We start from the raw sequence: 24187 nt of genomic DNA, 5'->3' as shown, positions 1-24187 counted from the left end.
CTATGCCATGAATAGTTTGAAGTGCAGACAACATGTTTGTTACTATATTGGGCATGCATTCGTCATGAACTGTAATGAAAATATGTGTGTATTGAGTAATTATGTGATTTTTGGGAGAAATACAAAAAAAATAGTAAAATTAGAGAAGTTTAAAACCATGGCACAACTTGTCCTTACACCGTGATAACCCGGAAGTATTTATCGCTTCCGTGTTTTATAAATAGAATCTAAACAAAGCTTTAAACTTATTGTTGATATTTGAGTTCAAACGACAACCCAGCTGACAATGGGCAAGATGCATTCTTAGCTATCTGTTTACCACATTCCCTGTGTTTTTAACTTCTGCTTTTACTTCGACTGGAGACGCTAGGTCGCTGAGGTGTCATTTGAAGCCAATTTCACTCTTCAGTCATGGGTTGCTGCACATCTCAGGTAGATTTTAGATCTAAATCTAGATCTAGAGTAGAGGCCTATCCGTAACGAGCGACCACCCCATCAAACACAATTCAATAAAGAAGAGGCCTAGACCTAACCCTAACCCTACCCCTACCCCTACCCCTAACCCTAACCCTACCCTTACCCTTACCCCTACCCCTACCCCTACCCCTACCCCAAGCCCTCAATTCTGCTCTGTCTCATCATAGTGGCAGTGGTCGCTCGTTATAAATGAAATGGAAGTCCTCCCCTTTATCCATTCACTCATCAGTGACATATCAGTACCTGACTGATGAGTCAGTCTCTAAGTCTAAGAGTCACTCACTCCTCAGTTTACTAATAAATAATTTTTAAAGTGAGAACACAGTCGAACTTGTGTAAGATGGAATCACAAGGGAGAAAGGAAAAAATTCCGTCTTGGCAAGGGAAATTTAGGATTTTTAGGATCGAAGTGACTATTTCTCCTCACTTTAGTTAGGGAAAATAAAATGAACTCTATTTCTCTGAAAGGTTTCTGATCTCGAGATTTTTGGGGATAGTTGCGAGATTTAGGTGTCATCCTTTCATTCTGCCATTCTGTGAGGACTGCCATCAAAAAGTACTGCGAGAAAACAAGACTGCTCTACCCTGCTCGACCTTGGCAGTAACTTCTTTTGCATTTAGTCACCCAGTAAAAACTAAAATCCTTCTTGTAAAAAAAAAGGCCGTCTTTGGTAAGATTGTACTTTACCGGACCACCGGTCGGAACTACTTTCGCTATGGCGCCCCTGGTGCCTAGTGGCCCGCTATTCTTCGTTTCCGAGCTCCCCTACTCACTCTCCTACTCAGTTTTCTACGACCACACTCTTCAACTGCCAGCAATCGACTGACGTCTCTTACCGGGTTTTTCAGTCATCACGACCGTGCCACCGTGCCCTTTGACCCATGACCCTGACATCTTGAGGCTAATTGGTCAATCTAATCACGTGGTCCACTATTCTTTAAATTTGCTCGCAACTACTGCTGGCCTGGCCTAGGCCTACTCCTGGTCCGGCAAAGTACAATGGAGGGCTAAAGATGCACACGAGAGCTCATTTGCATAATTGCAACCCCCTCGGCCCTGCTCGCGACTTGGCGAGTATCTACCCCGATTGTCCGCTCATGTTATTGTTTATAATATGTGTGTGTGAGTGTCTTTAAATTATTGTTGCACCCCTGAAACCCCCCCTCCCCCCCACTGTTGTTACATACATATATGTGAACACGACTGTCCGCTCATGTTATTGTTTCGCATTTTTGTGTGTTTTCTTTATTATAGTTTCCAGGGGGGCAAGCCCCCCCTGAACACCCCCTCCCCCTCCCCACTGTTGGTATGATACACCATGGTCCACCAAAGTTAAATCCCCTGCCCACTCTCAACCACCAACTCTCGCGCACCTCGCCTCGCCAGTTGCCGCTGGCTTGCGCTGTGCGTGCGCGAAGTCGCCCGCGGAACTACCTTTTGTCCGCACGCAGAGTACTATGACTATGAGAGCGTAGTTAGGCTAGGTGTGCGTAGTAATCACGGACCGAGACGGGTGGTCCGGTAAAGTACAATCCAGCCCCGTCTTTATTCGGACTTACGTCCGAATATGAAAAAATGTTATTCGGACTCGGGTCCGGAAAAAAGGAAGTGTCTTCGTTCTATAGATCTAACGTTCAGTGCTTCCAATTTTTCGCCATTTTTTAGTTTCCTCCACACATCTGCCGATCCGATGCCCGCCGCCTCATTGATACGCCCCGCCACCCATGTTTCCCACTTTCTTTGTTGTAGAAAAAGGTAAAATTGAAGATTAGCAGACCACCTGGCACCTGCATATTATGAGCTGTGTAAAAAAAAAAAGACTGATTCGTTCAAATACACAAGCCTGTGTCATCTTGATTGTTTACCAAGAAAAAGTTGTGTTGCTGTGTAGAGCCGAGCATACGGCAACTTTTGATTCCATAGACAAGCGCACAATTCATTACGTAGATCTACGTCAAGACTAGCTTATTATTGTAATAATGATCAGTTGCCGGGGGAAAAAAGACTGACACGTATGCGACGTTCAAAGCCCGGACCGATAGTGCCACCCCCCTCCCCGACAAGCACACACAGCCACACCTGTGCAGGCCGCCCATCCGACCCCAACACACGCTAATGAGCCATCTTTAATTGTTTCTGGTGACCTCTTGACAAATAAACATTTATTAGAAGCGCTATGAGACTTTCTGTTCAACAGAATTGATAAGTGATGTGGGTGTTTGTTCTCTGAAGTAAAAAAGGTTTAAAAGCTTGGTTTTTGTCCTCTATATGATTTGTATGTGTGTGGTTTATTCATAATATCAATGAGGTAAGTTCCAATAATTTTGTTTTGGTTATCATGTTTACTTTTTTGTGTTTTCATCATTTTAGTCTCACTTATTGTACTTCTTAGGATAGGATACTCCCCTTTGTTTGATTAGAATGACCTTCACCGATTGAGATACATAGGCTAAATAGGCTAGAGCAACAGCAGTGGAGGGTGGATCATAAGGGACTGATTTTCTGGGGGTCGAATTAGATTATTTTTTATTCTTTTTGTTTTTTCAATATTTTTTCTATCTTCCCTAGTACTCATTCACCTTTTATCAAATACATTCCTTGTGTTTTGTGATACTCCTTTTTTGTTGAAGGGTTTGTTTTATTTGTTTGTTCTTTTTGTTTTTGTTTTTTGTCTATAAAATTTAGAAATGACGCGTCTTCTTAGTATAACTTTTGAATGGACTTGCGCTTGAGTGCATTGTTGTGGTAAATATCGGAAGTTCCTGTTTTATTTTTTTCAATTTTAGTGTGTTTTTTTAATTTTTTTATTTATTTTTTAAAATGTTTTTCTACCTTGATCGTGTTTAGCCTAGATTGAGCTGGTTTGTCTTTGAATTTTGTTTTGTTTTGATTTTCTAATTACTTTAATTTTATTATTATTATTTTTGATTGTTCATTTTTTAAATTTTTTTTTAAAATATAATTTTGTTTTGTTTTGTTTATTAATCTGGATGTTTGAACCTTTGTTTCCTTGCCACACACCGCCGGGGAGAATATTACAATGAATAGGGTTATCGTTAAGATAACACTTATCGAAGGATGCCAGGTACATCCTACCAAAATCGGAAAACCTGGCATCATCAACCGTCTTCACGAATGCAGAGTTATCACCTCTGCAGACGTGAAGACGGTAAGAATAAACCATAGATTAGGCCATGCGACGTTCCAGCGTCAGACATTAGCCTGAATACCTTCACAAAGCTCAAAAAGGAACCATACGCACCAGAAATGGGAAACACCCAATGGAGAATAGAGGGAATATTGAAACCCCTACACGGAGTAATAAAAGGAATCCCTCCGAATGAAAACGAAAATGAAATAAAAAACTGTTTAAAAAACCTAAATGAAAATATTCTTGAATCAAAAAGACTTGGAAAGACGTCAATTTTTTCAGTAAAAATCGAGGATAACGTATTGCCTGATGTTATCAAAACCCCGTTTAGGCTAAGAACGGTTCACCCGTACGTAAAAGCACTGCCACCGTGCCTAAAATGTCTAAAGATGGGACACACGTTAACCCATTGCAAAGAAAATACAAAAATTTGCATTAGATGTGGAGGGAAAAACCATATAGCGGCAGAATGCAAGGAAAATGTCTAATGCATTAACTGCCAGGGACCACACAGGCCAACTGATCCAAAATGCAAAACCAAACAAGCAGCTTTGGGAAGAAAACAAAAATTAATAAAAACATACGAGGGTCAGACAGGAACAACAAAAACCTATGCACAGGCAGTTTTCTTGGATCTGGAGAAGGCTTACGATCTACTATGGAAACAAGGAACCCTTGAACAACTTATGAAAATGGAGATAAATGGCAATATGTATAATTATATTAAGGACTTTCTTTATGAAAGGACGTTTCAGGTAAAAGTTGGAGGCGTATTATCTGAAATTAAAAGTCAGGAAAACGGAACACCCCAGGGGGCAGTAATCTCTCCCACACTTTTTAATATATTGATAAATTCGGTAGGAGCAATAGAAGATAAATATCCCAGGATAAGCATAGGACATTTTGCTGATGACACTGCCTTGTGGATTAAAGCAAAACATGCCCCCGGAAAGAGAGCAAAAAAGAATACCACTTTCATTTTTAAAAACTATTGAAAATCCAACAAATGTCCTCGTCGAGACTCTTACAAATCTTGGATTTAAAGTAAATATTAACAAAACCCAAGCAATCTTCTTTAACCAAAAACTGTGCCCAGATCGGCAGATAAATGGAAAAAATGTCCATACTACAAAATCAGTAAAATACCTAGGAGTTACGTTTGAGAAATTCCTCCAGTTCAAGGAGCATATAGCTGAAAAATATGAGAAAGGAATCAACACCATTAATATTTTGAAATGCACAGCAGGAAAAACCTGGGGGATAAATTCAAAAATAAAAACATTAATATACAAAAATCTGATACTACCAAGACTTGCCTATGGAGAGGAAATATACGACCAGGGAGCAAAGGGTCAACTAAAGAAACTGGACACCATTCAAAATTCAGCATTGAGAATAATCACCAATTCTACACGCGCTGCAAGCAGCATGGCTTTATCAGTCGTGACCAAAATCCCCCCTCTTTGGATAAGAAGGCAGGAAAGCAAGGTCAAACTATGGCATAGAGTAAATTATAATAAAGAAAACAATGCTAGGAATGTCTACAGAGACAGAATAATCAAGATCGCAAACAAACATCTTAAACCTAAAAACGGCATTGTAGAAAGCACACAAGCAATTTTGGGAATTTTGAAAGTAAAAAAAAAAAATGTCCGCCACTCTGAAACAAGAATTACCCTTATGGAAATATTGTGACATTAATGTGGACCTAACACTAAAGAACAAAATAAAAAAGAGAGAAGACAAATACGCATCAATGAAAAATATTACATTAAAACATATTCATGACTTATATAGTAATCATATCCAGTATTTCACTGATGGATCAGGATTCTATGTTAAAACACAAAATATCCGGTCTTATTCACGAATAACAGATTATACTTCTATTCTTACTGCTGAACTGATAGCGATACAGAGAGCAATGAAACAGGCGTGCAGTGATGAATTGAACAGGGATATTCTTATACTCACTGATTCTCTCTCGGCAGCCCAATCACTTGGGGAACCTCACAGAAATCATGCTAGATTTGACATTCTAGAGGACATAATTGAATTACATGAACAATTATTAACTAATGGAAAAAGGGTTACCATTATTTGGACACCATCACATTGCGGAATAGATGGGAATGAGATGGCTGACAAGCTTGCAAACAAGGGAAGAATGCGAAAGAAAGAATATATAAATAAAAAACTGGGACCCCTCGAAATGAAAAATCTTTTACACCAAAGAGTAAAAGAAAACATTTTCAGACTGCATGGACAAATTCAAAGACAGGCACATTCTTTAAAAAGATAGTACCAAACATAAAAACTATAGTACCGCATGGAGAGGGCCAAAACTTGATTACCCGACTCAGATTATACTCACCATATTTTTTCATCAAAAGAAATCAAATCTGCCACCAGTGCCAAAAAACACTATCAATTGATCATGTACTTTTGGAATGTGAACTGTTCATACAATACCGAAATGCATTAAAAGATCAATTTAAAAAGGAAGGCATTCATTTTGACACTACAAACATTCTGTACCCAAAGAGAAGCAATCAGACGAAAATTCTTATTAAAAATTTAATAGACGAAATAAATAAAAAATATCCTATATAAATCTACAGGCAATCTCTTGCCTCTAACATTATCCAAATTAATCTATGCTTTAACAAGGGGAACAGGGTTTAAAATCCCTTCATCTTGATCAGTCCAGCTTAAGACGGCCACCTGTCTTATACGGCCACTTTTTTTCCTTGACAATGGGTGGCCATCTTACTCAGGTTTGACTGCAGCTTACACAGGTTTGCGTAATATGATGTATGCTGGCTGCAAGTATCACTCTTTTATATTGAGCAGTTTTGAGGTTGAAGAATGTGAGTTCTAAAGGAGTCTAAGAGTTTTCCTGATTAATCCAGCTGACTTTCATCCGCACTATTTCTGTTTGATTTGAAGTAAGATGACTTGTCACCTCTATAATAGATGTGACAACTAGATAAGCTCATTTGTCCTACTGCCGTCTCTGTCTAAGGCTGATGTTTTTGTTTTTTTCTCTTCCCTGCAATTTCACTTTTAACAGGTTCTTATCTGCGTAAGGTAGAGAACTGTCCAGTTTTTTAGAAACAGAAGTAAAGAAGTGATCTACTTTGAAAATTAAATTAGTCTAAAAGAGAACATTTTCGTTTTCACAAAGCTCCAAGAATAAGATGACTCTCATTCCTTATAAAATAAGCAACCGATGTCAGCATTTAAAGGATGAAAGCTTTTGGGATAGTCTCCGACTAGGAAGACAAGGCCATTGGTTGGAACAAGAAAAGATTCCTCCAATCGTAGTCACGCATAGTTTAATATGTTGTCCTTGGGACATGATTAGCCCATTGACACTTGCCCACTTCATCACTTTCCCCACCCACATAAGCACTTTTCCTTCCCTGGACGGTATGTTTATAGTACAGCAGGAATAAGAATTGGACAGAACAAGCTGACTGAAAATTAAAGGTAATAAAATAAATATTTCACAGACAAGGAAGATTCTCCTTGAAAGCTCACCTTTCCATATATGGACTAAAAATTAAATCAAATCTCTACCCTTTCATTTCAAAGCTCTTTGAACAGTGGCAGCCTTCATTCAAGTATTTTTCAGTGTCATGGAAGGATGTAGCATCATCATATTATGCTTACTCTTTCTCAAATTGTGATTGTAAGCTGACCATTTTTTAAAAAGTTTTGCAAATGATTTATCAAAATATTTGCTGTTGGTCATTATTATATTATTAACATTATTGTATGATATCATAAATGAGACTTAAATTTCTTTTTTACTGTTTTGTCCTCAGTTGGCGTGCTGCTGTGGTCCTGCATCATGCGCCTTGTGTTGCGGCTTTTTACCTCCGATAAATGAGTCAACAGGCACACGTGTTATGTATACAGGGCTGCTGACTTTTACTTTTATACTTCAGTGTTTAATGCTGGTACCTCAGTTACGGGAATTTGTTCAGGATAATGTAAGTGCAAAACTTTGTAAAGCCCTAAGTTTTTTCGTTTTTTCTTGTTTTCATGGATGTTAATAAACTGTCCAATACAACCTGGTATTTTCTGCATTTCCTTCTAAATTAATGATGTAATATTATTGTTTTTCTCAATTTATTGGTGTTATTCCGGCTTCCTGGGTGAAAGTGTTTTACTGTTTTACTATTTACAAATATAGTTTTGTTCAAATGGTGCTTACTATTTAAGTTTGTCTTTTTGGCATGGCCAAAAAACAAGAGGAAAACTATGTTGGATTGGATTCATTTGTTAACTCTGTCTTCTTTGGGTTGAATTCCTTCATGTTGTATCCCGAATCAGAGTCTGTAAATGTTTTTTTAGTGCCTGTGACTTGAATTACACTTGCAGATTATTGTTTATGCTGCTGCGATTTTTTATAGTCTATTTTGGCCTTCACATGCTTATTGAATCTATTGTCACCCAAATTTGCAAAGAAATTAATTTTGTTATATGATTTTCCTCTCCAGACACCACTTTTTCTTGTATCCCTTTTAATTTGTACCTTTTTTTTCTCGACATCAGTTTGATGAGATGTCAGATCTGTGTGTAAAGTTTGAACCTGGAGGACACTGCACTCGACTGACAGGATACAAAGCAGTTTACCGACTAGGACTAGCAGTGGTGACATTTTACTTTCTGCTCATGGTGCTGACTATATTTGTGCCATCAAGTGATCATTGGAGAGCTAGTGTGCAAAATGGGTATGGTTCATAAAATTCAAAGCAATACAAATACAATGTACATGTATTATTGTACTGATTTAGTAGTAATGTATTACCAAAAGCTTTTTATTTATTACTGAACAAGGCCACAATGCATTCAATTTAGTTTTGCCATTGTTATTTGTTAATGAAAAGGCTCACTGGTTTATATTAATGGATTGATGTAGCCTACACAGCAAAAGCAAAGCTACAGTGTCCTTATGATATGCATTTTTTTCGATTACCAGACACCTGTATTAAAATAGTTTCTAGTAGTCCTGTCAGCATTAAGTGATTATCATTATGCCTTGTGCTCACATGACCAGCAAAGAGCATTTTGTTAAATTAAAAAATACAGCTGTATTTGATTTGTTAAAACTTTCCATTTCTCAGGTATTGGCTGTTCAAGTTCTTTGTACTCTGTGGACTGTGTGTTGCAGCATTTTATGTCCCACCAGCTTTCAGCGTTTGTAAGTTTTTAGAATTTTAATTTTTTTTCATAATTTTCTACCACAAAAAAATGGCTCCTAGATAAATATGTACCTTGAAGTGTAATCTGTACTTACTAAAAGATGGCTGTTAAAGGGACACTTGATGTCAACAGCTAACTAGCAGCCATTATTATCATTCAACGTACAAAATCCAAAATCTTATTATGAAGCAAATGATTTTTGTGAATTGCCAGAGCAGATATTTTCATCTTCAAAGCTAGTAATCGTAGAGGGCTCATCTCTTGACACAAAGTGTGTGCTGTCGCTATCATTGACTACATGTCAAAAAGTGGTGTGTGCAAAGAGTGGTGTATGACAGTTTTACACTGTGGGTGAGTAACCCTGTCAAAATGGGTGACTAAAAATTACCTACCACCAACAATTTCTTCATGGTTGAGGCCATTTTGTGATCATTTAGTTGATTGGTCAGCACAATTTAATTCAACCCTTATTATTTCCTACAATTCATTTCTCTTCATTTCTTCTTCCAGTCTCTGTCATCTTTACTTTATTTAATTACTGTGAAAATGGCTACAAAATCCATTAAAATTGAAAAGGAAATGTTTTCTCCTTAATAAGCGGGAACCCTATTAGTGTGTACATTCAATCAATACAAAAAAGTTCTTATGATGGATTGCTACTTTGATGGAAATTAGAATTAAGATTTCAAATTTTATACCATCTGTTTGAGTTTGTTTAGTAAGTGTCCATAATTCAGGCCCTGTCAACAGTGACAGCTTTTCTATAACAGTCACTTTTTTACTGTGATCTTTAGGGACCTTTATGGACAGGTTTGACTGTAATTTGCTTTGGGGTTTTCTGGGGTACTGAGTGTTAGGTCATGGAACCATATCATCGGCGTCTATCCACAATCACCTAAATCAATTCCTGGAGGTTTCCAGATAAAGCTGTTACTCAAATAACAATTCCATTTTACAATGTGCAATACTTTCTGTGTAACATACAGCCGTTTAGCAAGAAAGGTTTCAAATCCCAGCTTTTTCCCTTTTTTCCCCAGCTTTTTCTTTTTTTATTCTTTGCATTACAATACCCCTTAGCATGCTAAAAAAAAAAAAAAAGTACCAGCCTATCAAAGATGAATTTTGGGCAGCATCATCATTCCTCCAGGCTGCCTGTCTCACTTTCATTTTTTTTTTCTTGTCTTTAAAAAAATAAATTTTTTTGGCTCACAGTAGCCCACCAATGTCACCCAACATGTGTTCAATGGGCTACCCCCTCCCCCCCCCCCCCCCCCCCCAAAAAAAAAAAAAATATGCAGCATATGGTGAGGGATTGGCTTTTCTACCTGAGACAGAAAAGTCACAAATTTGATAACCATCTTTTCAAATACTTCTGCTTTTTCTTATCAATCTAGAAGTTGTTTTCATTATGTCCATCACACCCTCAAACATGTGGAAAGTCTCATAACATTCTCACTCTCCTTAAAAGATGGCAAGGGAAAGAAATCTCATTAGAGTGGAGTCTATTTAAACTGAAATCTGCAAGAGCCCCGCATTTTCTTTGGTTTTCAGTTTAGAGAGGTTGTTCTAAGAAAAGCATAAAAATATTATGGATTTTATGTTCTTTTCTGATTACCCCTGTTTTGGGGTTAAACGTGTTCAGTTTAAGCGAACTTCTGTATTTTGTATTTTTTTCAGACTGGATGTATGTAGGGATGGTTGGAGGCTTTCTTTTCATCCTGTTACAGCTGTTAATGCTGGTGGACTTTTCTCATGCCTGGAATGCCTCATGGTAAGATTCATTCTGATTTCACCGTATTATGGTATCTGTAAGTATTCCTATGTCACTGCTCTTGAAAATTTAAATGATTTATGATATTGGCTTCACAATTCTTATTTTTCTTTTGTCATTGTTTTGTTTTACAGATTTAATTCAAATGATATACAAATGTTACTCCATGGCATCCATCTAGGTTTAGTGCTGTGTGTCATCATATCTACCATACGCATTAGTCGAACTTGGAAGCATATTTTACCACAATTGGTTCACTATTATTTCTCTAAGAAAATTTTGTTTCTGAAAAGAACTTATTGGTTCACCATTATTTCCCTAAGAAAATGTTGTTTCTGAAAAGAACTTTGTCAGTTGCATTCTTCTTATTCATTATTGTTTTTAAAATTGCATTGCTCAGTAATTGATAGTTAAGTTCTATTATCAGCTTTCTATTTTGATTGCCATTGCTGTTTTTAGTTGTGCCTTATAGTCTTACAGGGACTTGAAATGATGTCCTAGAACTTTTCTCATGCTTGTTAATTTTGTCACCCAGGGTTGGAAGAACAAAAGGTCGTAGGAATCTATGTGGGCTTTTTGGTAAGTGTTCCTGTGCTTTTGGTTTTTATTGTAGATAGGGTCTGTAGGCTGAGGGCTATTTATTTTTCTGATCATGGGATTGGACTTTGTTAATAATGAATGAGCTATGCTTGTGCTCTTTGTTGACTGACATTCTGCAGAACTTTTCTATATTCTGAAGTTTGTTTACATTCAGCCTAGTCAGATTCCAGTATTTCTGGCTCCTATAAACAACCCTTTGTGTGCCATGTGAAACTACCTATAAAGTTTAACAGGCAAACTTTTATGTGCCTACTTCTTTGATTGCTTCTGCTTCTTCTTTGTGCAAAAGGTCTGATATATGTTGTGGTCCTATTTTTATCTCATATTCCCATATTCTTACGAATATTGTGTTTCTTTCTTAAGTCTTTATTTTTTGTTTAATCTATTTTATATTTCAAAGTAACTGTAAATTAACTGGATCTTTTCGTTTATAATTTGTAGAGATTTATTTATTGTACGATTGAAACATTTGCGACATGGGCTGTATTTAAGTTCAAGAAGAAAAAGATATAGTTTGTGTGCGGTTCAATTTATGTCTTTGTATTTGTATGTATGTGAGAGAGAGGAAAGGAGAGAGAGAGAGGGGGGGTGGGGGTGGGAACAGAAACAAAACAGAAGATAGGTGGATAGCTAAGTAGAAAAGAGAGAAAGACAGATAGAGAGAAAGAGATTGTGTGTGTGTGTGGTTTTGTTATGCACAAACAACAATAAACACAAACACACACGCACACACAACACAAAAACTGACACACATGCACACATATACACACCAGTTTCTCTCAAGCATCTGTCTCCTTGTTTGCAAGATTGTCTCACTTCTTCGTTATCTTGAGAGCTTAAACCATTGGTTCAATATAAGAGATTTCTCATCTCAGAGACCTACATTCAAAATTATTTTGTTAGCCAGCTGTTCAGATGTACTAAGCGCAAAATTTTGACATGTTATAAAACATTACAGTGTCTTATTCTGTGGATTCGTTGCATGAGCTCGAAAAACATTTTGTCGAAATTTAAGTTCTAACCTTTGAAAAAAGCAAGAAAAAAATACATAGGTGAGGCAGCGTGGTGAAATCAGGCGCTCGTCAAAATAATGAAATCAGAGAAACAGGCATTTTTCCGCCAGTTTGAAAATTTTTATTGACTTTTTATTTTTTGACTTAACCTCATTTAGGTACCTATGAAGACACATTTCCTTGTGAATTTTACTGGAAAACATGGATTAAAGGCACAAAATATGTCATTTTTCAGTTTTCAAAGACTCTTTAGCTATTGGAGTTACCAAACTTTGGCGACATTCTCTCGCTAATTTCACCACTGAAACCTGACGACCTCACTTCCTTCAATTGCAAATATCTTGAATTCTATTCAAGATAAATGGATATTTTTTTCATTGGAAGCAAGGCAAATAAATGAGCTTTCAGATGATACTAACAACACCACATGCCCAAAAATTGACGAGCGCCTGATTCCGCCACGTTGTGATACATATACAGTTGGTACATTGAACAAAAGAATGATGCAGTGTTTTCCTTCCCTTTAAGAATTTTGCTTTTTGGGCTTAGAGCAGTTGAACGACTTGCCCACGGTTTATAGTTTAAATGTTCTTACCTTACTCTGTGATCGCCTGTGCAAAGCTGTCCATCTTCTAAGTTATCTAAATTATGTCAAGGGAGTGTAAAACTTCTCAACAATTACACTTACTGTTTGGACCCGAGCGGAAGAGGTCATCTCAGTGGAGTCGCTGCCTGCAGCTAGGTGTCTCTTCAGTCTGATCTCATTTACTCTCCCTATGTAATTCTGTAAAGTCTGTAATATAATTGACTAACATATACTCATTTTGACATAAGTATGAGTATTCAAAGAGCATGACAGTGAACAAGGCAGTCTGATCTTTAAATGAAATATTTGTCCCTGTGGGTGGTTGGCGGGTGCTCTGGTGTGGTCTGCTCCTTCTTTCCTATCTAACAGCTATCGCCCTTATCACTCCTCCTTCTTTTTTGCGTTTGTTACTCTTTTGTAACACCTCTAATCTTCTGCACTTATTGTGTTGCAAGTGCCTTAAAACACTTACTAAAACAATTTGAAATATATTTGTCCCTATTCTTGTAAGAATCTATTTTTTTCTTCCCAGCAACCATAGTGGTTGCAATCCTATTGTTTGCACTGGCCGCTGGAGGCATGGTGCTCCTCTTTGTCTTCTATGGACTCAAGGATTGTGATACAAATAGGGTGTTCCTTGGAATCAACACTGGACTTTGCGTTCTTCTGACCTTCATAACCATCCTGCCATGCACGGAAACACGTGAGTATCCGGCCCTTGTCTTGGCTTCTTGTTTGATGGGGCGGTCGAGCGTGACTTAAGCTGAAAACTGGGTCAAAATATCGTTTTTGAGGTTTTTGCACAAGTGAATACCTGAATGTGTCTAGATATCAAATCCTGTATATTGTTTTTCTGAGATAAGCATACTGTATGTGAAATTTTGTTTTATATGGCTACTAAAAGTATCATAGTATGTCATTTTTTACGTCAATGGCCATTTTCTCTTAACTGAGTTTTTCATGGACAGCATACTACGAAAATCCTAAAATCTCGCTAACTTATTGCTTTAGAGACTGGAGGTTTGGCACAGTGATACCCTATCCGTATTTCTAGGTAATGAGATGGTTATTTTTGTCTTTCTTTGTATGTGACAGGGAGCATCAGCATTTATATCACGGTCGGGAGTGTATTTTCAACACTTTTTTACTTCATGAAATTCAAAGTCATGCTATATCCATGAAAACAACCAAATTAAAAAAATAGTCACCCTATTACCTCAATATAGGTCCTGCCTTTCTATTCCTATCCTACAAAGTTGAATATCTTGATTAGCGTTTGAGATTTTAGGAATTTAAGATTTGTGTTTATTTTCAAGATGGCCGTCGTCAACATGGCAGTGAGTGATATATGCTGTCATGAATGACACCCCAGATCATTTTGCACCTTGACATTGAGTCTCACTCTGCCAAATTCATTAATTTAGGCCAATGAATAAAAAAAATTTTTAGCTCACCAGACCTCCACCTTAACTTGCCAGAAGTTGGGATCAGAGAAACTCTCACCATGTTCTTTATGTGTTTCTGGTACATTTACAAGTGATACGATTGCTGGAGTGTAAATGATTGGTATGGAACTTTATTTAACTCAGAATTTTAAAATTTGTATGTTTTGAGAATAGTTTTTAATATGAATATTAATTTAAATATGCCTTTCTTAAAAATATTTCCGTATTAAATACGAGCTTGATATGTCTATAAATTACAGATGATGCTCCATCGTTGTTATTGTAAGATAAGCTGCCCAGAGTAGGCTCAATGCTATTTTTCCCTATTTTTTATCTTAAGTCTTTATTCTTGTTTTTAAAAATGCTTTTTGTATTGCAGCGTGCCATTACATATCGGTTATTGGATGTTCTCTTTCAGGCAATGCCAACGCTAGTCTCCTCCAGGCCTCAGTGATATGTTTATACGTCGTGTATCTGACCTGGTCTGCTTTGACGAGTGAACCTCCTGAGCAATGTAAGTCACAAACCTGGCATAGGTCTGATCTCATAACTGTGTTAATTAGCTCATTCTTTGTGTGCCTGATTAGCATAATTTGAGTTATTGTGATATGAATATTATATCGTCATAAAGTGCCAGATATGAAATAGACATCAGCATTCAAGGTTCTCCATTCATTTCTATGTGTGCTTTCATCGCTCTTGTATTGTTGGTGTAAGGAATGAGTTGGTTTAACAAGGTGAAGTTCATCCCTGAGCTCAGGAATTGTGCATATTATCAGGGAATGGTTTGTCTCAGGTGTTTTTTTGTTTTTGTAAGTGCTTTACGGCGCTTGCAACTGCATAAGGTCGTATGAGCGTGCTGGTCACATTATACATTTTCAGTTGGTTGGAAATTTTGAATTTTGCCCGGGTGGCTGCCGAAGCCTACTCTTATAGATTTTAGACCACCAAGGGATCTTTAACGTGCACAACTTGCACATAGGACCTTTGAAATTGTTTGCCCTTGTCCGAGAAAATTAGGTGTAGATCTTTCCTACCAGAAGACCAGGGGTGTGGCTGAAAGACAGCCGTTTGAAGGAGCTAAGGAGAAGGCTGCAGAAAGAGTCAGATGCCCAGAGGAGGGGGCAAAGGAGGTGAGGGGGTGAGGGCGGAAAGTGGAGAGGAAAGCAGTCGACAGAACATTGCTAGAGAGCAGGAAAGGAGGTGAAAGGAGATGATCTTGGAGAACAAAATTTTTCCGTTGCTACCCAAATTTGAACCAGGGACCTTTGAATGAGAGGCAAACACCTTTAACCTCTAGGCCGCGAGAGCCCTCTCTGAGATGTTGTATGTCATATTGTCCACAAGCTGTTACAATGATCTTACCTCAAAAGCAAAGTTTTACGAGAGAGTGGGAAAACTTCTTTATTCTTCCAAAAAATGTACAATTTTTCTTGCTTAAAAAAATTTTTCAACATTAAAAATTTAAATTTCAACCAAATATTTTCTTGAGGATATGCAGCCAATACCACAGATTTAGAAACAGCATTTTTTATTAATTAAAAAAATGTTAGACTAAGTACATTTCAACATCTGGCCAACAATATGTCATGTGTTGATATTTATTGTCTCTTTTGATTTAATGTCATTAAGTGTTAAAAAAATGTGTTGCTGCTTTCAAAAGTTAACAAATCTAGTGTGTCATATTCCTTTTCTTCACTCTTGTGACCCGCTGTTTCCGGGGTGCCTTGATAGTCGAAGCAGACTTTGTGCTGTTAAAGCTAGAGGGGTGAGCAGAGTAAGCCTGATTCCCTGTAAGACTTCTCTGTTGACATCCATCCCTTGGCGCTCATATGACCTGATACAGTTGTGAGCGCCGTAAATCCTCTACTGAAAGAAAAATTCCTCTTCTTCTAAATGTTTTTGCTCATCTTCATTTTCATCTTTGGCATTTCATAACTAGAACCCTGTGCTAAGCTGGTGTGGGTTCTTCAATCAACACTGCTACCATATTTTTATGCGTTAAGCTCATTTTATTCTACTTGAAATAATGCCATTGACTGTGGCATTATTTAGCCATTGTCGATGATTCTCTTAATTACTTGTACTGGCCACAGTTTCTTCAGTTTTAGACAAAGATTGGTTTTTTAAATGTTTAACAAAATTTATTTGGAACAAGTCTGCCCTGCTCTTCTTTAATTTTCTACTGACTTTGTGACTTGAATTTGATGTGTGCCACATACTCTCAAACATGTACTCAGTTGTCTTTTCTGAGATGACTTGTTACAGGATGCTTTTTGCCATACTATTGGGGAAGTGAAGGCCTTAAGCAAAAGCTCGAGTTACCCACCGACTGTGCCTCTACAAATTTGGGTCAGAACCATGTACTTTGGTTGGCCTAAGCTGACTAACCTCTATGTTGTCATATTCTAAGCCCGATCATGTTCCTTTTGCCTTTATTTTTCCTTACAGTTGAAAGTCTCCTGGACACATTAAATCGGAAAACAATGGCTTACTTTGGTGCAGACCCGGATGATGGCTCTTCTGTAGAGAGGGTGTTGGATTCAAGCAAAATTCCGGACAAGGCGTTTGAAGATAGTTACAACTACACCGCACAATGTCGACCTGACCCATCTTTCCCTCAGAGCGACCTGATTGCAGCTTACGCTGGGCTTCTCATCATGTTCATTATGGCGGTCTATGCAAGGTACTGTTTTATGCAAAAGAAGATCTTCAGATATTAACCGCTCCACTGCTGCTCGGCGTACGCTGTTCCTCCATAAATCGGGACCTCCTATGTGTTGTAGACAAACAGTGTATACCCAGCAACATTGCTATCTTGTTTTATGTCCTACTCAGCCGGTAATTGCAATTTAGTATCAAGATTGGGCTCCCCTGGACGCTCTTTTATCCCTGAGTTAAAGAAGCTTTAGTTTCCCCTAATTAGACCAATAATGACCAAAATAGCGTGAATTATAGCGTCACTCCCTCTTCACAGTTCCAGCGTCTTACTCTAGCTCTGAGCTATGGCTGATGGCTGTGACGTATGCTCACAACGTATCAAGTTATTGACGAAATTTTTGCTGATGATGATAGCGGTTCATTCATTTTCCTTTAAAATGGTATATAGACATTGTTATGTGTTTGATACATTACCACTGAGTAAATAACACTTTAAAAGGATCGCCCGTTTGAATTGCTATTCCTGGAAACAAGGTCAGAGTAGGGCTGGTTTATGAAATCTGATAAAAGCAAATACATTGTTCATAGATAGACAATATATGTCTCTTTTTTTTTCTGAAAAGATCTTGTTGTATAAACCCTTTACACTTTGATTATTGACCCATCTGCTGCTTTAAAGAAAGGGTTGTAACAGCATTCGTTAAAAAAATAAAATCTTGAATAGTATTGAGTTGATAAAAAATTCTTTATGTATAAAAATGGAGCTGAAGATTTGCATTCAATTCTCATGTCATATTAAAACTATAGAACATTACATTATGTCATTATTATATCCACTCTGTTAGTTTCAACTACTTTTTTTTTTTTGTATTTCAGTGTTCGCACTTCACACGATGCACACAAACTGGGCATTAGGACAGTAAGACACCATTATTTGTTTTGCTTTGAATGAATACTTAGAATAAGTTAAACTTCATGTTACGAATATAAATTTTCTTTCCTTTTAACAAATTGCAAAAATGTTTTCTGTATGTAAGCTTAAGGAGATTTGTGGAATGTGTGGAACAAACTTGATTTTATTTTCAGTGGACAGAGTAGTTACCACACTTTTCATCTACTCATTCGGCTATCCTGCATATTTAGGGGGCTTTATGTTGTTGGGGTTTTTTCTTGTTTTTTTAGGGGGGATGGGTTGTTTTTATTCAAAGTTGGTCCAGTAAGAGTTTGAAAATGGCAGTGTAATATTATTTTGCATTTTTACACCATAAAGTACAGTTGCTACAGCCTTGGCTGCATAAATTGTTTTCACCCTTTGCCGTCGATCTGTCCTTTAATGAAGCAATAGATTCTTGAGCTTCCTTTGTTTGGTAATATTAGATTACTTTGCAAGAAGTTTTATATGTTATGGAAGGTTAGATATTTGGGATAAAAGGCATTGATTTTCATTACCTCCTGTTGCTACCTATATGTGAATGATTTCTTTTCAGGAGGGGAAGTCTTGTTTCTGCTGTATAATAACAAAACGTAAGTTAATAATTTATTTGTAACTCTTTTTCTGTATGCAATCTGAGTATTTTTAATTCAAGGAAAATGTTTGTGTACCATTTACATTGGATCTGTGCTTTCACATTTTGTCTTCTTTTTATTTTTTGTTTGATGGAAAAGTAAACAGTAGGCAACTAAAAGACAATGGATGCATCTAGCAGTGTAATTGAGGTTAAACTTTTTGCACTGACTGGGTATGTTAAAATTAATAGGTTGTCTTTTTTCAGCCAATGTTACGAAATAATAATACGTTAATTGGCATCTCATTTAAAGTCCTTGTCAGTAATGTATTTATTATTCCCTCCTCTTTCCCAGGTGACAACCCCTCTTTGCTAGGAGGGCAGAAAGTAGTTCAGAACGAGGCAGATGGTGTTGTATATTCATACTCATTCTTCCACTTCCTGTTCTGCCTGGCTGCACTGTATATCATGATGCAGCTCACCAACTGGTATCGGTAAGTCACAGGGAGCTTTTTAGCTCTGTTTGCAATTGACGACTGGCAAAAGTGTGATTATGGAATGGGGAAAAAACTGCAGCGTGATATTATGTCTTGAGGGACTTGTTGTGATTCATGAAAGGAGTGACATATTGTCATGCATTAATGCATGAATTATGTCACCTTAAACTATAATTTTTATTTTTTTTATTTATTCATTTTATTTATTGGTTTGGGGGGGGGGGGGTGTTTTCTGTTTGATATTATCCTTTGAAACACTTATGGTTGTCCTCTGGTTTTAAACTGTGCCATCAATTTCTCTGCCACAGAGTGAAGTTTCCAGGCTGTAATTTGTGTTGCAAGTGCTTCCTCTAAATGAGACAATGGTTGTGTAATAGTTCTCTGAAGTACATTCCCCAGTTTGTGTGTGTAAACTGTTGGATGCTGTGCTGTCTTTGAACTCTTTTGTGTGCGTTTGAGTGGTGATGTCGCGGGCAGAGTCTCTTGTTGTAATTCTCTTTGTGTTGAGTTTATCGGTGATATTTCTCAGCGATGACTGTCGCAAGCAGTATTGCATATAGATGTAAGTCATTTTTGGTGGCCTTTTAGTTACGTCTGTATGCAATACTGCCCGCGTGATTTACTATGAAGGTCTGTTGGGTGCATGTTGTATTTTCATATACACTTTCGTTTGCTGCAACTCCATGGGTCAGTGTTTCAACAAATGGTAGCCCCGGTAGGTCATTTGAGCAAAAGGCTTTTGGTGTTCTTTTTTAGGGCAACCTTTGTTTTGCAGTGTGCAAAGTAGACGTGCTGGGCAAGCATCTACTGCCTTATTTTGATCAAAAGGTGCCCAGATGCATGAAATTTGTTCAATACTTTTCTGTGCTGCTGCAAGAGCTGCTTCGAGAACTTACATTCCCAAACAATAAATTAAATGTGCTTTTTTTTTCAGTAATAAATTTCATTGTTCTGAAAATTGATCATGGGGTATTTCTCATTGATTACTTGTTATATGATGTTGTGAAGTTGGAAGAAAATAGCAGCAGAAATGGTAATTCATAAGATTTAGAGATCTGGCTTTTTAAAAATATAAATTAAACTATTAGTCAATCGCGAATTCCCAGCAAGGGATGCCATGATCTAATGATGCTGTACCATTGCTGTTCTTCTGAAAATGTGCATTTTCTTGTGTTTTGTGTTGAGTGTTTGTAAAATTATTTGTATTCTTCATCAATGTATCACTTTTTCACTTCCTCAGACCATTGGAGACTGATCTGAACAGATTTGGCCTCAACTGGGCTTCTGTATGGGTCAAAATGGCATCCAGCTGGGCTTGTGTCATAATTTACATTTGGACTCTTTTCTTACCCAGGGTAATACTGCTCACTTCTATTTGATGACTGGTACCATTAGGCCTCACAATGGTTTTACTTTCTCTCTATGTTTTCCTTGTATTTGTTTTAGTTATTCTTATCTTCCATGTTTTTCTCTTGGTTAAAGGTTGTCTTCTTACAGATCATCAGTTTTATCTGTATTACTGACAGGCGTTTAAGATTAAAGAACTCATTCAGAAATTGGAACCCCATTGTATACATGGCTGTTAACGTTCCTTGTGGCTGGGGTTAAAGAAACTATAGACAACAGAAATGATCATTGCCACAACTTTGCTCTCTTTATGTTAGAATACCTCACAGTTTAGAAATACCACTCCAGAAAAGGACAAAGAAGGAGAAACACTAATATTTTTGATCCATAAAACAGAGGCCAGTATACATGCAAATAAGGGCTTCCAAAGATCACTATGTTGTTAAAGTTTACAATGTCTTTTGATGAAATAATGTTGATACAAAATCAGTTGTCTCAGTTATAGTTTTATAAATGTATTCGCAGCCCACTGTTGTGAGTTTCGTGATCTTTTCAAAAGACTTATCATGGATTAAGATAATGAAAAGACTTTATATTTCCTTACACCACCTTATTGTGTTCATTTAAACTTGACGCTTACTTTGTCTGGCGATGGAGAGCATTACGTCCCAGGAGTCATGCTGTCCTTACTGCATAAGAGTTGGATCTTAACCTTTCAGTGCAAGCAATGAAATCAAAGAGCTGGTGCATTACCTTGTATAAATTCATTAAAAGCTGCTCGAAGACATTTTTAGTTTAGAAATTAACATAGCAAACATCTCCTGCTTTTACATGATTTCAGTTGAAGATCATAAACTACACTTCTAATATTCATAGATACAATTTAGCCAGCCTGTCATTTCTTCCATTTCTAAATCAGGGATGTCACTAATCCTAATCTTGGAAAAATGTTTCCACAGTGCTGCCCTGGTAGAAACCTTTCGTTTCCTTATGCAGCCAGAGATGAGGAAGGCAATGATGAAGCAGATGGAGATGGCAGCATTGACAGTGTGCCTGTGGAGTTTGAACTCTCAAATGAGGCCAGCCGGCGCAGCAGTCGCCAAAGATCGTACTCGGAGCAGTCTGTGCGTTCAGGAGGTCAAGCATCTGTACAAGAACTTCCTCGTAGCTCTAGGGAGAACCTGGCGAAACGAGCAATAAAAGGTTCCGTGGAGAATTTGTCAGGTGCTAGAGGATCACGAGAAAACCTTGCCAAGTTAGCAATGAAAGGCTCTCGGGAGAATTTGAGGAATTCAAAGGCCGCCTCTAGGGAAAATCTAAGAAATTCAAAGATGTCTTCCAAGGAGAACTTGAGAACCCCATCACGAGAGCAGTTGAAGCCTTTGACAGGCTCCAGGGAACAACTGGACAGCCCAATGGACAAATCTGGTCCAAGTAGTGGAGTTAAGCATCAGCTGAAAAAGAAGAAGATGGCTGGTTCTAAGGAAAACGTCAATCTGATGAAAGACCGAATGAATGCTTCACGAGAGAAGTTATCAACTTCACAGTCATCTTTGTCCCGGGATCCAGATAACGAGCCAGGGGCTCAGGCCAAGTCCCCTCCCAAAGCCCGCTCTAGCCTTGTGTGATGTGACTTTCCTTTGTAGTGGAGAGGAGAGACTTGTCTTGTAAATGTTGTGGTCTTTGGTATCATAAAACCATTGTCTTCTTACGACTCGTAGCGATTTGTTGTTTTTCCTGGTTGCCTGATTAAAGCTAAAAGATAACACAGTCTTACTGAAAAGGTCAAGCTGACAAAATTGTTTGTTTATTGTTAGTTGAAACATTTCAGATTACTGCTGGTTTGTTTGGGGGGGTTCATATTCATGACATATTTACCAAATGTTGGACTTGTGGCCAATAGAAAATAAGACATGTTAGATGATAAGACAACTGGCTACCTTCGAACATAATAAGATATTATGTATGACTTTGACCCTTTGAACTCTGACCCCATGAGCTCACAGGACCTGTGTGCCTGAGGTCTCAGGTGACGAACTCTTGATTTATAGAAGATTACACCTATCGCCGGCTGGGAATTGCTTTCAGTTTGTGAAATGGTAAACGTAGCACGCACTCTGGTCTGAATTTCTAAGAGGTCAAACATACAAAAAAATGAAAAGTTCTCAGTGCATTATTAAGGGGATTCAATGGCTCTTTCATTGGCCCTGAAAAGTACTTGACACTGAGAGGAAGGACAATTAAGGTTTGTCAGTGGGCTACTTCGAGGATGAAGGTATAAAATCTGTTTGGAAACTATGTAAATGAGTGTAAAATGATAAACTACTTACAGTGTATACAGAGAAACGTTGATGGACGCTTACTTTAATTCCCGGCTACGTTTACTAACAGTTGTCCTAAACTTAGGTTGTTACCTCCTCTGCCTTCAACAACAACCCATCCCCCCCCCCCCCCCCCCCCAGAAGTTAAACCAGTGCAAACCAGGTTGGGGTTTTTTTTTCAATGTTTGTTGAGCGTGTAGAAATGATACATTAAATTCATTTTTTGACCCCCTTTTCACTGTTTTTTAAATTAATCTTCCAATTTATCGTAATAATGCAAAATAACACTCCACCCAGTGTTTTCATTCCTACTCAGTATTTGTAAATGTTGTGTTGACATCCAATAGTTGTGTGTTAGCCACGTCTCATTCATTCTATTTCCTTTTTTTATTTTTCATAGGTATTAACTTGAAATATAATTGTTGTCACTAATAATTGATACTACATGTTATCAAAATACATTAGTGGAGTTCTGTATAATAAGATCTTGTTATTTTGGCTACTGCCAATATGCAAATTTTTACACCCAAGTGCAGTATATTGAATTATCTTTTGTGAAACTTCTATTTTTTAAATGCTAATTTTTTAAAATCCTTTTAGGATTTGTTTTTACTGCATCCTTTTCGTATTGTGTCATCCATTTTAAAGAATTATAATTCAGCTCCTTTTCAGAATATGGGTTTGAGATCTGTAAAATGGGTTAACTGTTTAAACATGGAACAAAGGCTCACAGCGTTTGTAGAGAAATCCTGAAACCACAGAACTCTGTCATCATTCATTAATATTACCATCATATGCCTGATTTGATCGAAATGCGTTTACATCCAATTTGGTGTCAGTGGATGAAATACAATCATTGACTGAGTTTGTGTTGTCTTACTATTATAAGAGTAATTTGCTTGGATCAAAGTGAGAATTTGTCAAGGAGTTTTTGATAGGTCAAGAGTGGGGGGGGGGGGTAGTAAGTGACAGCTATATATCAGAGTCTATGGTGTAGTGATGAGCAGAGAATGTGCATTTAGTTCCTAAGTGAGTAGAATTTTTACCAAGTAATTCTTGGTCTGCCGGGACATTGTATCCCACTCAGCCCAAGCTGACACCGACAGGCAGGGTGCAAACAGATTTTCCCACTAGAAGTATTCTATAATGTGAAGAATGCAACCTCGGGGGGTACAAAATGACCCTAGGGTGTACAGATAGGGTTAAATATGTTTTACTCAACAAAGACAAGACAGACGTTCATGGTTTCTATATTTTCTGCTTTTTCCTGCAATTCCTTTTATTCGATGTATGTTATGGATGTATTCTTATACTTCCTGGGCCTGGAACACGGTTTATATTGTAAGCCCAATTGATGAGTAAAAATGTTTAACCCAAAAAATTCCATGGAAAATGTGGTCCAAATTACATCATTTTGTTGACAGTACAAGGCTGCCCATCAGCAAGTTATCGTAGCCAATATCTAGTCAAATATTAATTACAGACAATCTGCTTTTATATTTCTATAATCAATCTCAGACAGACAGGCTCAGAACTACTGTTTTAAGTGTGATGCAATTTTTGAGAAAAGAATGATTTTTTTTACTGAATTCAAATTT

The 24187-nt window shown here is 37.5% G+C and overlaps 1 protein-coding gene across 1 annotated transcript; it reads left to right on the top strand.

Moving 5' to 3' along the window:
- Nucleotides 1-143: 143 nt before the first annotated feature.
- Nucleotides 144-22217, top strand: LOC101846574 (probable serine incorporator). The gene is made up of 14 exons (XM_005096842.3): nt 144-432; nt 7460-7627; nt 8193-8371; nt 8765-8841; nt 10521-10614; nt 11150-11193; nt 13346-13516; nt 14677-14772; nt 16710-16944; nt 17796-17838; nt 18407-18443; nt 18780-18918; nt 20162-20276; nt 21228-22217. Exons 1-14 carry the CDS (start codon nt 412-414, stop codon nt 21894-21896), a joined length of 2088 nt encoding a protein of 695 aa, XP_005096899.1. The 5' UTR covers nt 144-411; the 3' UTR covers nt 21897-22217.
- The last annotated feature ends 1970 nt before the right edge of the window (nt 22218-24187 follow it).

Source organism: Aplysia californica, unplaced genomic scaffold (genome assembly GCF_000002075.1).
Source record: "Aplysia californica isolate F4 #8 unplaced genomic scaffold, AplCal3.0 scaffold00139, whole genome shotgun sequence".
Classification (NCBI taxonomy): Eukaryota; Metazoa; Mollusca; class Gastropoda; order Aplysiida; family Aplysiidae; genus Aplysia; species Aplysia californica.
Note: the sequence above shows the minus strand (reverse complement) of the source record. Positions and strands in the feature narration are given on the sequence as shown.